The following is a 14,583-nucleotide window of genomic DNA, read 5'->3' as shown; positions in this document are numbered from 1 at the left end:
ATTACTTTTGCTGATTCCAAGGAATAATGTTTGTTACCAAATGTATGTTCCCTCTCCTGCTTGGACTGCTTCAGTCCGCAGTATTGTGTAAATAAATAATAAATAACTGCATAAGTACATTTGAGCAGCTTCAGCATTCACTATAGCTTTGACCCCGCTGGGGTGGCGCAGTGGTTACGGCGCTCGACTACTGTTCCCAATGATGCGGGATCGAATCCCGGCCTCGGCGGTTGCTTTTTGATGGAGGCGAAAAGCAAGGCGTCCGTGTGCTGTGCGATGTCAGTGCACGTTAAAGAACCCCAGGTGGTCGAAATTTCCGGAGCCCTCCAATACGGAGTCTCTCATAGCCTGAGTTGATTTGGGACGTTAAACCCCACAAACCAAACCAACCAAACTATGGTATAGCTTTGCTTTAGCATACTGCATATCGTCTATCGTCAACCGCCCCCGCTAAATGCCATTGATCACGTGCTGGTGGTGCCAGAGGTCTGCACCAGTCTATTGGTACTACATGCGAATGGTTGCTAGAGACAGTAGTGGTCGCAGTAAACGGAGACGGTAGAAGGCATATACGCAATTCTATGACTCTCTATCATTGAACACATGTGCGGGTGACAGGCCTACCAGCTGTCGCTTAATTTCACGAATTATGTAGTTCAGCGTAAAACATTTCATTTTTACTTTTTTCTCGTTGATAGCTTAAATATGATGTTCACATGTGAAGATTGAGATTACGTAGTTATCGCTTTTGAGGGGCGTAGTCGGCATATCATGAGCAATCGACAGCCGGCTATAACAGCATGACAGTGACGTCGGATATACCGTGGTTTGGGACAGACTGTGTTTATAACGTAATAAACTCAGCGCTCTCTTGGAATTCCGCTGCGTAAATAAATTTTAGCTGATAGAAAGTGGCAACAATACGTCGGTGTAAACCTAATTCGCTACGAAGTCGGCATCTTTCAGGCTGTTTGTACTGCTTTTGCCTGGCTGTCCTCTTAACTTATGGTCGCGAAATAAACTTTCAAACAGTTGTTGCGATAACTGCTTCATTCTGCAAGTGTTCAGGTGCGGGCTAGTAGATTGTTCATGCCGGATGAAACAGCACGATGGACGAGGACGAAGATAGAAGAGGGCACACACAGCGGTTTTATTTTGTTCACTTTGTAACCACGTGTGATTTCTCTTGTGCCAGTCGGGAACCTGTGACCTCTCTTTAGTAGTCTATAAATCAGTTTTGAAGTGAAATCCGCAAATAAGAGGAAAATGATGTTTATATTTTTCGACGCATGGAATCATTTCCTTCGTGAGGTCGTTGGCAACGCACGCGATGCGATGAAACATGAACGGAGTCAGACAGTCACTGCGGAAACGCCTTTTTCGACCAAACGAGCTGTATACGGTATCGCGTGAAAGGTCGGCTGGGCGCGAAAAAAGCGACCAAATGAGCCGAGCGCGCGGCTCACATTAAAAAGAAAAACAAAAAAGAAAAAGAAAAGAAAAGGTGGAAGCTACCGAACTTGGGAAACAACCATTGTTACCGCGTGCACTGTTTAGCTTGCAGACCACGAGCGGGCAGAGGAAGGTCGCGTTTAGCCGCCCAAGCACCCCGCTAATAGGGGTGGGCAGAATTCAGCGCTTTCGAGCAGCTCTACATACGCAACGCTCCTCGTGCAGTGCATTTCATGCTAACACCTACTGTCGACGCGAAGAGATCTTATAGCTATTTTCTTTTGTAATATGTGGGCACTGTGTAACAGACAAGTGTAAGGTTTACAACAAGTTTGTAATTACTCATTAGCGGCCACCAAAGCGCTGATAGCTAGCGACGAAGGAACGCTAAAAAAGCTTTTACTGAAACTTCGCATTGTTTGATGCAGTCGCTTTACCAGCTTAGCTAACCAGATTTCTTTCACAGGTATTTAAGTTTCTGGAAGACTGCATAACTTTTTTTTTTTTTTCAGCCGTGTGGCTACACTTGAGTAGTGAATGCTAATGATGCGCAGTTACTTCCCTGTTACCCTTTAAGGGCTGCCTCTATTATGAGGAGTATTTTGTCTCTGGACTGATGATGCGAATATGATTTTCGTCGATGTTATTTCCAAAAACCCTGCCTTTTGTAAAAGAGGGACAATGACTTAATCAGTAGTTCAGTAATTCATTAACGTCCTTTTTCTAAATATATAATGTGGCTTCAGCATATTTACTTGCTTCTGGTATGCTTAAGGTCATGAGGCACTGCATATACTGGGCGAAAAGTGATTTTTCTTGCTCGATGTACGCACCGACCATCTGCTGTAAAATCTGCACCTTAGTGAAAAACCTATGTCACTTAAGTAACGGTGTTTACAAAAATGCACAGTCAAAGTATACATGCGCAACAATAAGCTTTTCGTTGTACATCGTGCCTAATGAGACAGAACGCTGGCATATAATCAGTCCATTTATGCTACTGAATACTCGTTTCCCTCAAATTTCGTAAAACCTTGTAATATAAATATAAATTATCTGAAACTTGCGAGGTGTATTCGAAATCTTAATGCCCTCATTTGTCACCTCTTACGGATAAGGTTGCTTATGCTGGTCCATGCGCACGTTGAACTCTGCGAAAGACCTCCGCCAATTCTTCTGATCAAAATCTGGCCTTGCGCAACGACGACGACGACAACAACAAACACAATTACAAAAAGCCTTTTTGGCTTTTTAGAGAACAATTACTCTTTTGATGCAGTACTGTTTTGTGGTTAGAGGTTAGAGGTTAGTTGCGACAGAGATTCGAACGAACGGCCAATTTTCCCTCAAGTATGACGGCACCGTTCGTCGCAGAGCGTTCCAAGTGATGCCATACGATTTGGAGTTGCACTTATTATACGCCTCTTAAGTTGCAGCTTAGCTCGCGACAGGAATTCCAACCAGCGACATATATTTGCTTTATGCTACGCCTTTAATCGACTTTAACAGCTGTGACGCCACCATACAGCTTTCCGGTCGTGTCATTCAGTTTCTGGTTGCAGTTTCTGGTAGCTGGAGGCTAACTCATGATAGAAACTTCTCCCGACGACACAAAAACTCACGAGGAGACTTTCGTGATTTCGCCGTCGCAACATGCAAGCTGTCTTAAGATGGCCTCCGTAAATTTTTTCACCACAGGTGACGACGGTATGTGCGTCAGCCACGCCCATGCAGCGGCTGGTGCGCGACGCGCTGAACGCAGGCGAGACGCTTCCGAGCGTAACTTTCGCCTGCAGCATCGGCGGCACGCTGATGGACTCCTCGGTGGAGCAGATGCGGCGCGTGTTCGACCTGCGCAGGCTGGCACACTCGTACGGGCTGACCGAGGCCGCCGGCGTGGTGCTGACGCCACCCGTGCGTGACGTGACCATCGCCTTTCTCGGGTACCCGTGCCCTGGAGTGCGCGTAAAGGTTGGGAAGCTTATTTATATGAAATCAGTTTCAAACGCGAAATGCTTTTAGCTCCTTTTGTCGCTCCGCGTGTAACATTGAAGACAGAATGGAGGATAATTGGTGATTGGTGAAACATAACAACACTGAGTCAAACCTAAATGAACGCTAGTACAACTTCCCTAATTTCTTGGTACCTACGAGCTCCGCCGCTATCGCAGCGGCACATGAGCCAACAGCAGCGTTTTTGTATACTGTCGCAGTGCAGATGTATGAGCTTATGGACAAGGCGGGCAACGTCATCATGAATACGGACGAGATAGTCAATGTAGCTGAGGAGTTCTATACTGATCTCTATAGTAGCCAAAGTAGCCTGTACAATAATGAGATTGACAGTAGAGAAAAACAGTCAGACGACCCGCCAGTGACGAAGGACGAGGTTAAGAAAGCGTTAGAAACTATGAAAAGGGGAAAAGCTGCTGGAGAGGATCAGGTAACTGTACATTTGTTGAAGGATGGGGAGATATCGTGGTAGGAAAACTGGCCACCCTGTTTAATCAGTGCCCGATGTCATCGACGTACGGTACCGACACCATCGAAGAACGCAAACATTATCTTAATTCATAAGAAAGGGGACGATAAGGACCTGAAAATTTACAGACCAATCAGCTTACTGTCTGTTATGTATAAAGTATTTAATAAGGTAATCGATAATAGAATCAGAGCAACCTTAGACTGCAATCAAGCAAAATATCAAGCAGGTTTTCGGAAAGGGTACTCTACTATCGATTATCTCCATGCCATCAACCAGGTGATAGAAAAATGCTCGGAATATAACCAGCCCTTATACAGAGCATTCATTGATTGCGAAAAAGCATTTGGCTCAGTAGAAACCACAGTGATCATGTAGGCATTGCGAAATCAGGGTATAGACGAGCCGTACGTGAAAGTGCTAGAAGATATATATATATAGAGGGTGCACAACAACCATAGTTCTGCATAAAGAAACAAAATTCTATAGAAAGGTGTTATGCAAGGAGACACGATCTCCCCAGTACTACTCACAGCTTGCTTAGAAGAAATGTTCTGGGGTTTAGAATGGGAGCAGTTAAAGATAAGGATAGATGGAGAATACATCAGTAATTTGCGATTTTTTGACGACATTGCCTTGCTAAATAACTCTTGCGATGAACTGCGAACAATGGTCGATGACTTATACAGAAAAAATAGAAAGGTAGACTTGAAAATGAATATCCAGAAGGCTAAGGTAATGTTAAACAGCCCGTTGAAACAGCAGTTTACGTTAGGTAGCGAAGCACTGGAAGTAGTAGGCGAATAGTTCTACTTAGGACAGGTAGTAACCTCAGGTCCGGACCTTGAAAGGGAAATAACAAAGATAATAAGATTGGGAGGGAGCGCATTTGGCAAGCGCTCGCAGATTACGATTAGCAGCTTACCGATATCGCCCAAGAGCAAAGTATAGAACAGTTGCATCTTACCTGTACTCACATATGGGGCTGAAACGGGGAGGCCGACAAAGAGGGTTCTACTTAAGTTAATGACAACGCAGAGGGCTATGGAACGAAAATGGTAGGGATAACATTATGTGATAGGAAGAGTGCAGAGTGGGTCAGAGAAATTACTCAAGTTACCGACATTCTAGTGGAAATTAAGAAGAAGAAATGGGCATGGGCAGGACATGAAGTGCGAAGAGAGGATAACCGATGGTCGCTTAGGGTAACAAATTCGATTCCAAGGCAAGGAAAGCGTAGCAGGGGGCGACATAAAGTTAGGTGGGCGGATGAGGTTAAAAAGTTCGTAGGGGTCAAGCGGATGCAGCTATCACAGGACCGGGTTAATTGGAGGAATATGGAAGAGGCCTTCGCCCTACAGTGGGTATAGTCTGGCTGATGATGCTGATGATGCTAATGATGATAGTGCCGTTGTGAGCGAAGCCAGCTCGCGGGACCAAACAGCTTAAATTCTCTTCTGCAGTTCCAGAAAGATGCGCGCAGTCTTAGCGGCTATCGAGTAACTTCATTGGCGGCACCACCTAAATAAGGCGATAGCTGCGTGAGCTATCATTGCGTAATGCGCGCGCATGCAAGGAAGAAGTTAATAAATATAAAGCACAGGTCTCGGGGCTGTATCCATCAGCGCTCTAATATGTGCGCTTAGTAGTGACACTGGCCTCTAGCTGAGTGCGCTGCGCTGATTTGGATGTGTAAGCTTTCAAGTCTGCTGTTTCGCGTCGTGGGCGCGACACTTGATTATGCACGCAAAATAATACTTAGTTCTTCATTTCAGTCAGGCCCCAATCAGGATTGTTGAATCCCAGAAATTGAGCTGGATGTCAAAGAACTTCACAACATATTGTGGGAGAGGAACGCTTTGCGAGTTATACGCCGAGGAGTTGTACACACACACACACACACACACACACACACACACACACACACACACACACACACACACACACACACACACACACACACACACACACACACACACACACACACACACACACACACACGCACACGCACACGCACACGCACACACACACACACACACACACACACACACACACACACACACACACACACACACACACACACACACACACGCACGCACGCACGCACGCACACGCACACACACACACACACACACACACACGCACACGCACACGCACACACACACATTTATGTTCATACATAAAAATATTAATCAAGGATACATTCTAAAGGTCTAAATGAATAACTTCACAGTTGTGCTGAAGAGCAATAATTCGGTTTTTGTGTGCATGCCTATAAATAAACTATGGGATGAAAAATGATCGGGTTCAGCTAAAACTTTTGAGTGCAGTACATGGTTCTTTTTATCAAATATATTTTCTGAGCGTTGTGCCGTTACAAGGCCTGATTAATAATTTTAATATGTTTGTTGCTTTATTACGGCGTTCTTAAATAAACATATGTCGATTTTGAAAGTGTCAGCGGTATTCAAAGTTTGATGCACACGTTGCTGACTATTGTAGCTAGAAGGTCTCAGTCTCTTGGGTGTTTATGTTTAACGACAGTTTTTACTTTATTCCCTCCATGATCTACGGGACGACGGGATATAGACAAGATAAGCTGGCGTGAAATGAATCCATACTAACTAGTTGCCAGTTGGCATGAAATAAACGCATACTAACTCTCCCAAATTTCTGTTTTAGTCAAGCAGCCATAATATTCATTACTGGCTTGAGAGCCGGTAGCATGCATTTCCCTTTTTGGACACACATGATAGGAATAGGTAAAAATTGACAACTGTCTTACTAAAAGCAGGTTTTAACTTTCCAACTCTAATACTCTGGATAAATGGGGCCAGCTGATTATATCGAAGTGTTTTTCGACAGCCGCATTTAGAAGGGATCCACCATTTATATACCTGATTGAGCAAGATTTTATCATCATCAAATGCACATCTTCCTGAAATCGCATGATTCATTTCAAACTAGCATAAACTATTGAAAGCATTACGCATATAGGAGTAGCCGCCACAGTGTTGTCACAGTCCGAACTGTTTTAACCTTGTATGAAATTAGGCGCGAACAGTGATTTGTGTGGCCCGCTGGTTTTTCGCACAGGTGGTCGACGTCGACACAAGGGAAGCTCTCCCTGCCGGGCAAAGTGGCGAAATCTGCATCAAGATTCCCAGTGTAATGATGGGCTACCTGAACAAACCGGACGCCACAAAGCAGGTCCTTGACTCCGAGGGATGGCTTCTTTCTGGTGAGTGCCGTTTGTTTTGAGAACTGGAAAAAATGTAGAATGCGTCTCGAAATATTCTTTTACGTGTATAATCAAGTGTCGCGCGGCATGTAATTAATCGGGCTTTGTTTCACAGCTACCGGCTTTATGAAAGCAAAAAACCTTGCTAGGTTATGTTGTGTGCGCAAAATCTGTCATCAAAATGCACCCCTCGAACTGAAACTTAAGGAAAAAGAATCGTGTTACCGCCAGTAGTCGAACCAGCACACCTCCAATTTCCAGCCGCTACTCTGCGCTGGGCTCGTGAGCACGGTTTAGTAATTCTCCTTGTAATAGCGTAAGGACGCCGTAGCGCGCTGAGGAAAACGACTACAGTGGCAGTAACCAAGAAAAAAAACAACATTAAAATGAATGGAAATATTGAAGAGCTGCTCCTGAGTATAAGTTGACAGCAGTGGTCTTACGACGTCACTGAGATATTGCCAGTTTTAAATTCATGACTGCTGTGATGTCATGAGTATGTGACGTCACTATCAGTGACTTGAGCGATGTGATGACGTCACACAGCCAGCCAACTAGAAGAATGCGTCAAACTTTTACTTTTTAAGAGTCAAACCGACGTTTGACTCTTAAAAAGTACACATCGTCGAGTGGTAGCATCGGAGGTACAAGAATGGCGGTCGGATCACAATGGAGTGGGTAGGTAGACGAAGAAAGTCGTTGACTAGGAGTCAACCATGTCGCGGCAGCATTAAGGCTCTCGCATTCTTCCAATGCAGTTTCTGCAATTATCTCCAAGTGTTTTTGGAACTGATAACTCTCGCCATTGGTATTACACGTTTTAGTGACTCTTCCTATGTGGCTGCACGTACTACTGCTCTTGCTAAGCTCAGTGATTTCCCAGGCGACTGCGGTTATTACGACGAAGAAGGGCGCGTCCACTACATCGACCGCCTCAAGGACACGATCAAGTGCCGTGGCTACCATGTTCCTACGGGTGAGCTGGAGCAAGTGATAAGCTTGATTGCCGAAGTGAGCGAGGTGGCCGTGGTCGGCGTGCCGTGCCCCGAGTACCAGGATGCGCCTCTAGCGTTCGTCGTGCCGAAGAGTCCCGCCGCTGGAAGCGCTGCCCTAGCGGAGAAGATTAAGAAGCATGTGGCAGGTGAGGCCTCTGTCGTCGTACAGCTGCATGCGACTGGCTCACTCTGTTGTTCTTCGCTTTCGACATGGCCGGTCCACAAAGCGTGTGCACCGGAATTTAGTTCCGAGTAAACAATGTGCACCCGTACCGTAACTACAAAGCGTATATTTAGGCTATCGCAACCACAAATATGGGAAGCACTATACGGGTGCGCTTAAGCCCCTCGACAGGTTTAAAAACAAAATAACCGGAAGTCAGCCTTCGCGTGTCCGACAGCGTACGCGCTGTCCTCCGTGTATTTCGATCCAATTTGGCTCGCCTGCTGTGTGGTCAGATACTACTCCTTAGTGCAGCGGAAAATTCCCCTCAAAAGCAGTCATCCAGCTATTGATGCTGACCGGTTGTCATGGCACTCCGGTTAATCTCTTTGCACCTTCTATAGTCGTTTAGAACTTATCTGTACATACAATTCCACACACAATTCCTTCGTGACAGAAAGGAGTTCATTGTAAAAGCTCTTCTGCTTGACAAAAAAAAAAAGAAGAAAAAAACCTAACAGTCAGACAGAATTGTAGGCTTAACCATTTAGAGGTCTCTAGCATTTTTGGTGTCGTCAGATATATATAAAAAAACTATTTTATTTACTGTTTAGCGGAGTGATACGCACGCCACGTACAACTGTCCATAGCGATTGCTGCTTCTTTAAGTTTTATCCTAATAAAGTATTGCATTGCAGGGGCCTGACAGGAGCATATAGATTAACCGCGCCTCATACATTATAATAAGTCGCCGTCATTGGGAGGAGAGCCTCCTCCGAGGGATTCGCAGCTCTTCCTGAGGCGTGTGCGAATGTTTGTAGCTTAAAAAAAAAATATATATATATATATATATATATATATAGGAAACCTTTTCAAGAAATTTCGCGCTACGATATACACAGATATACAAGAAAGCGCTGCAGGAACCACGTACACAGGACAAGGAAGGAAACCTTGTGTGCGTGCTCACTGCAAGAATTGAAAATCGAACATGAAGTGGTGCACGGTGCGGACCGGCTTAATTTAGGTGCCTGTGAACGCGATCTTCCTGTTGTCGACGAACCCCAAGAGATTTGTCGGTTATGAGCCGCATGGCTTGCGCGTCGCAGTCAGAAATTACTCAGGTTGCTGTGAAACCGACCGGGGCACTGGCGTAGTGTTTTTCTCTTGCTTCTATCGATACCGCGTTTGTCCCTGCGCCATCGTGGCTCACCAGCGCTGACGGTGCGCAATTAGCGATATCCGAAAGCGCCATGTCGGCAATTGGGTTGGCTGAAGTTTTTGACGGGCGCTGTATTTCTTGTCTCTGATGTAAGCTAGGAAGTGAGGACACTATTATGTGAACGGGACTACGCCTAAGCATGAAAGTATTGATGATGATGATGATGATGATGACCTCAGACAAAATGGCACATACCCACGGCGGGGGATTGGCCAGGGTGCATTGTAGATTGTAAATAGATATGTTCAAGGACTGGAGTATTCATATAATATGGATGTTTAACTAGAATTTGGAAAAAGTATAAGCGCATAACTGGTGAATAGCATCAAACTTCATTCTTGTCTTCATTGTTATCGTCTTCGTCTGCCTCGTTGTGGTGTCACGTATTTCCTTTCACTTTTTAAACCCGCTGCTTGCGCCCCCCCCCCCCCCCCCCCCCCCCCCAACAGTGGTTCATTCAAATACACGCTAAGAGCGATGTGCTAGCTCATGACTGAATCAGTAGAGTGGTGATGTCGTAGGAACGTGTTCGGATGTTCAGTGTATCGTGGTTGTCAGTGGAGCATGTTTTTTTTTTCTTTCTGATTTACTGATTATGATAACGACCGATGGACCGTGTTTTGAGGAGAATCTATCAAAAGCGGACGTAAGGCAAAGCAGATGAGGCACACACGAAACACTGCTGGTGATTTCTATGGCATATGGATATTATTGCATTACAAAATTGACTCGTCCAGCTATTTACACTCTTTACGAACCGTGTCTGTGCGACTACATGCAAACCACCAGATTCTCAACGAGCACTGTCAGGCTCTGAAACAACTGCACTGACATCTGGCTCACTACACTTTTATGTCAGCCGGAGCTGCACTAACGCTCTCTTTCTCTGATATCTTCAGTTTCAACTTGCAGCCTCCACAAACGCAACTCCTCCCTTTGTTGCCGCGCAGAGAAACAAATGTTGCGCGTCGGGTTTTTCGTTTGTAGTCGCCGAATACTGTTATCTTTTTCGTTTCCAGTAAAATAAAAGCACCAATTTAGCGGTGTTTTCTTTGTGTGCATGTGTTCAGCGATAGAAAATGACGCTGTGTGGCTCAGCTCACTGCTTCTTAACGTCATTGTTCTGGCGCGGTGTGTAGAGGGCTGTGTGTACGCACCGTTGGCGCGGTCTTTGGCAAACAGCACGAAGGACAGAGACACCGAGAAAAAGAGCACAACAAAAGGGTTTCTTTGCCTCGCAGTTCTTTGCGCTATTTTCTAGAATATATTGCCAACTCGCCCAGGTGCCAGTTATACTGACGCTATGACCACCTACGCTGTGGGTTCGCGTTTGTAGGCATGTAAATTTGCAACACCTACGTAGATGCGGAGGCCTTGTACTCTGTGGTAACGTGACCTCAGCGTTGCGTGTGGCGAAGGACGTTTTGACTCGTATGACAGAGGGGTTATCTGCTCCCTGTGAACGACCTTAATTATGTGCGTCAGTGTTTGCTGAATTGGCGTGCGTCACGTAATGTTTTGTCATTATCTCAATTAGCTTCTTAGGCAGTGTATCATGCGAACAGCTCCATAATGAGAGTCTCTTTTTACATTAGAACAAAATTTTCTGCTTGTTCGCGTTTGAGGAGCCTATTTACACATTAAAAAAAAAAAAAGGTGATTCTCAGTCAATTTTTATTTTCTTTGGTAGATCGCCTGATACTTTAAAATGGGCACTGCGAGCGTAACTTTATTATTAACCATTCTGATAACTGTTTGCTCACGCTGGCTCATTTTTTCATATTCACGTTTTCAGCGAGAACACCGAGCCACATGCACCTGTATGGAGGCGTGGTGTTTACCGAAAGCTTGCCACGAAATGGGATGGGAAAGGTGCTGAAGAGAGAGCTCAGGAAAATAGCCATTTCCAAAGATACGGTAAAGCTGTGACTAGTAGTTTCAAAGGTTTTCCCCCTGTGTTTGTAATGAATTAAAGTTATTGATCGGTGCAGGATGATGTGTGTCCGTCTTACTTTCCCTTACCTAGTGCATGACCTTTAGCTAAGTATGGTAATACGTGGCGAAGAAAAGGTGAACGAAGCAAAACATAGCTTCCGCATTTATATCAGTGCTAGCGCACACAATGTCGCTCACCAAACTGAAAAATTAAGTGCAAACTTTCGTGAGTGTGGAGTGAAAAATAAAGGCCTCCTTCCTGTTTGCCTATACGAGAGGCTTCTTATACTCAGGATCTTGTAAACACCCGAGAGTTGTTTTTAACCACTGCGCAGCCAAACATGTTCATCCCGGTTGCCTCCTGCTTTTTCTGTGGTGTCTTGTGCGAGCGAGTAGTAGCAGACGATCAGGTGCAGTTTCTTCAGCTGCTGGAAGCAGTGCATCCTAAGCCTTGTTTCGTATGGACCCCAGTCGGCGTCCATGAACATGGTGATTCACCAGTTACCGCCGCACTGGTGCGCTATGGACATAGTGATCACAACTGGCACCATGCCCACAAGTGTCAGCGTCCAGGAAGCACGTAGTCTCCCACGCGACCCCTCGGCAGAGTGGCCAGCGTGTAGGCCAGTAACGAGCCAAGTACTGCGGGAGACACTTGATGGCGATGAAGAAGAAATAGCGTGGGCAGATGCCTATCATGAAGGCCATTTCGAAGCAGAAGCGTTTTATGCCGTGCACCCACGCGTAGAAGGACGTCTTGCCTAAGCGGGGGCAAATGATAATCAGGGCACCCAGGTAGTTGTCCAGGGTGATGAGGAAATAGAGACTCGGCTCCGTGGTCAACGACAGGCCGGTAATGAAGCAGAAGGCTCAGTACAAGAAGATGGCGAGTTCCCAGCGTGTCTAGAGAGGTGGAAAAAGATGCCGAACAGACTTGACGACGAAGTCGGAGTTATATGCTAATCGATGTCCGGCGTAAAGGGTATGTTGAAGAACAGGAACCGCGTGTTCGGCAGGACGGTAAGTGACAGGAACGTCGGGTGCGTGACGAAGGCCAGGCTGGGTCCCGCGCTCATCACTTGCTCGATGGGCACGTCTACCATGTGCGCCATGTTTACCAGCACGGAGGAAGTCACGAGCTAGGCGAGGGCGCTGGTCAAGAAAAAGTCCACGATGAAGATCAGGCGCACGCTGGACTGTATTTCGGCTCGAAACTCCACGAAACTGTCGTAGAGAACCAGCCCACCCGCGATGATGCAAAGAGAGTGGAAGACCTGTTCTGTGACCGCGGCCCAGACGATGCCGTCGAACAGTGCCTCCCATCGCGGCTCCTGCAGGTATCGCAGGCCTAATCTGGCGCCAGTAAGTGTTACTCATCGAAGGATAATCCGGCCAAGCATAAATAGGACATGATGGTAATGAAAAGCGCCACTTTTCCAGAAACTTGCGAGGGCTTGTAGTAGGTTGGACAGCGGTTCGTTTTGGTTGAGAAGATTGTAATTGAGAACGGGAACGCTTGCTCAGGCCTCTTGCTTGCCCATCCCGCCGTTTAAGCATGGTCTCAGCATGTCTAAGGGCGACTAGAGTTTGATTCACCGTTACAGGGCATGCATTGCAGGCGAACATGTAAGCACAGAGTAGCGAGAACTCTTAATGCACAGGCAAAAGCACCATACAAGAGCTCTACCCCATTCATTGTAATATTATACTTTTATGAATTGTGCCATACTCTTTGTTTGCACGTTGCTTTATGTTGTAACTTGTAACACACTCCATCCGCAATTCAAACATTTAGGCATGCTGTCTCGTTTTACGTGTCTGTACTTTGCAAAGACTCACGCTACGTTTTTCATGTGGGTAGAGGAAAGTATGTCGTCGCCATTTAAACACTCAGAAAGGAAGAAAAAAATGTATCTTCAAGCGAACCCGTGATCCTCTTTGCTGATATACCTTTAATAAAGGAGATATGCCTTTACATATTCCAGAAAGTTAAGACATAGATAATTTCACATCTATATATATATATATATATATATATATATATATATATATATATATATATATATATATTTGCGTCGCTAACCATTTTACAGCATGGGGTACAGGAAACAACATACTATGTTTAATGATTGTATCGGGATCTGTTGATGCGTAATTCGAATCGAAAGCAAATGTGCAGCGCGAACAACAAATATGAATAGTTAATCAAGGGACTGATCGAAGAATATTTTAATTTTAGAACTATTAGTAGAGTCACATCACGTCTGACAGAGCATGGTAAAAGGTGGTTCCTGACTTGTGTTGATTTACCGCATTGTATACACTTGTGCACAGGCACGATCATGCTGGAGTGCCTTGCCGCCTGCATATGTGTAGTGTGTGTCTTATAGTTCCTAAGCTACCTACATGCGGGAACAGTAGTCAAGTCGCATGGTGATGCGTCTGCTGTGAAACATTCTGCGCTTTAAATAGAGGTTTTGGAAAACGAGCAAGAGCTTCCTTCACACTTAGTTATTAATTGCCTCAACGCTGCTTCTGCTTATGTTGGTTGCAAGCAAAATTGCTTAGAAAGGATTGGAAGATACTACGAAGAGGCGGATGTTTAAAACACCCGTCAAGCAGCTCCATCAGAATCATCAGCATCCCTACCTGGATGCCTCGAAATATCACGAAGGTCACCAGCGTCTAGCACAGGTCATTGAAGAGGATCAGCGGCGGCTTGACGTTCCTGGTCTCCTTCATGCTTGGACCCACGTTCAACACCTACTTAATTTAGAATTCCTCGCTGGAGGACTCACTGGCGCCGAGGCAGCGGCGAAGAGGAACGCGTACTCGCTCTGCTCAACACCGCGCTGTTTCGATACGACACGGTTACCACCGAGTGGGTGCTGGTGTCGTTGACACCTGCGGCCGCCAGCGTGCGGCGCACACCGTGGCACAGCCGCTGGTGGCCACCTTCGCTGGTCTGCGAAAGCATCCGTCCAACGGTACGCCCCAGCACTCGACGCAGTCCGTCCAGGGCAAGGGAAGCGAGAAAGTGTGGTACAGAGAGGAAAGCGTACGTCAGCAGCATTTGATAGTACATGGTGGCGA

General features: G+C 45.8%; 1 protein-coding gene across 1 annotated transcript in view; it reads left to right on the top strand.

Moving 5' to 3' along the window:
* The window catches only part of LOC146185158 (uncharacterized), a 37,856-nt gene extending 26,258 nt beyond the window's left edge, over positions 1-11,598 (top strand). The window contains exons 7-10 of the mRNA XM_084605483.1: positions 3,151-3,423; positions 7,031-7,175; positions 8,059-8,316; positions 11,351-11,598. Of these exons, the coding sequence (XP_084461609.1) occupies positions 3,151-3,423; positions 7,031-7,175; positions 8,059-8,316; positions 11,351-11,484 (810 nt within the window). The 3' untranslated portion in view covers positions 11,485-11,598. The remainder of the gene's footprint in view (positions 1-3,150; positions 3,424-7,030; positions 7,176-8,058; positions 8,317-11,350) is intronic.
* Positions 11,599-14,583: the final 2,985 nt, after the last annotated feature.

Source organism: Amblyomma maculatum, chromosome 6, assembly GCF_055883805.1.
Source record: "Amblyomma maculatum isolate TAMU_Amacu chromosome 6, ASM5588380v1, whole genome shotgun sequence".
In the NCBI taxonomy this organism is placed as follows: domain Eukaryota; kingdom Metazoa; phylum Arthropoda; class Arachnida; order Ixodida; family Ixodidae; genus Amblyomma; species Amblyomma maculatum.
The sequence above is the reverse complement of the archived record's forward strand: the minus strand, read 5'-3'. Positions and strand labels throughout refer to the sequence as shown.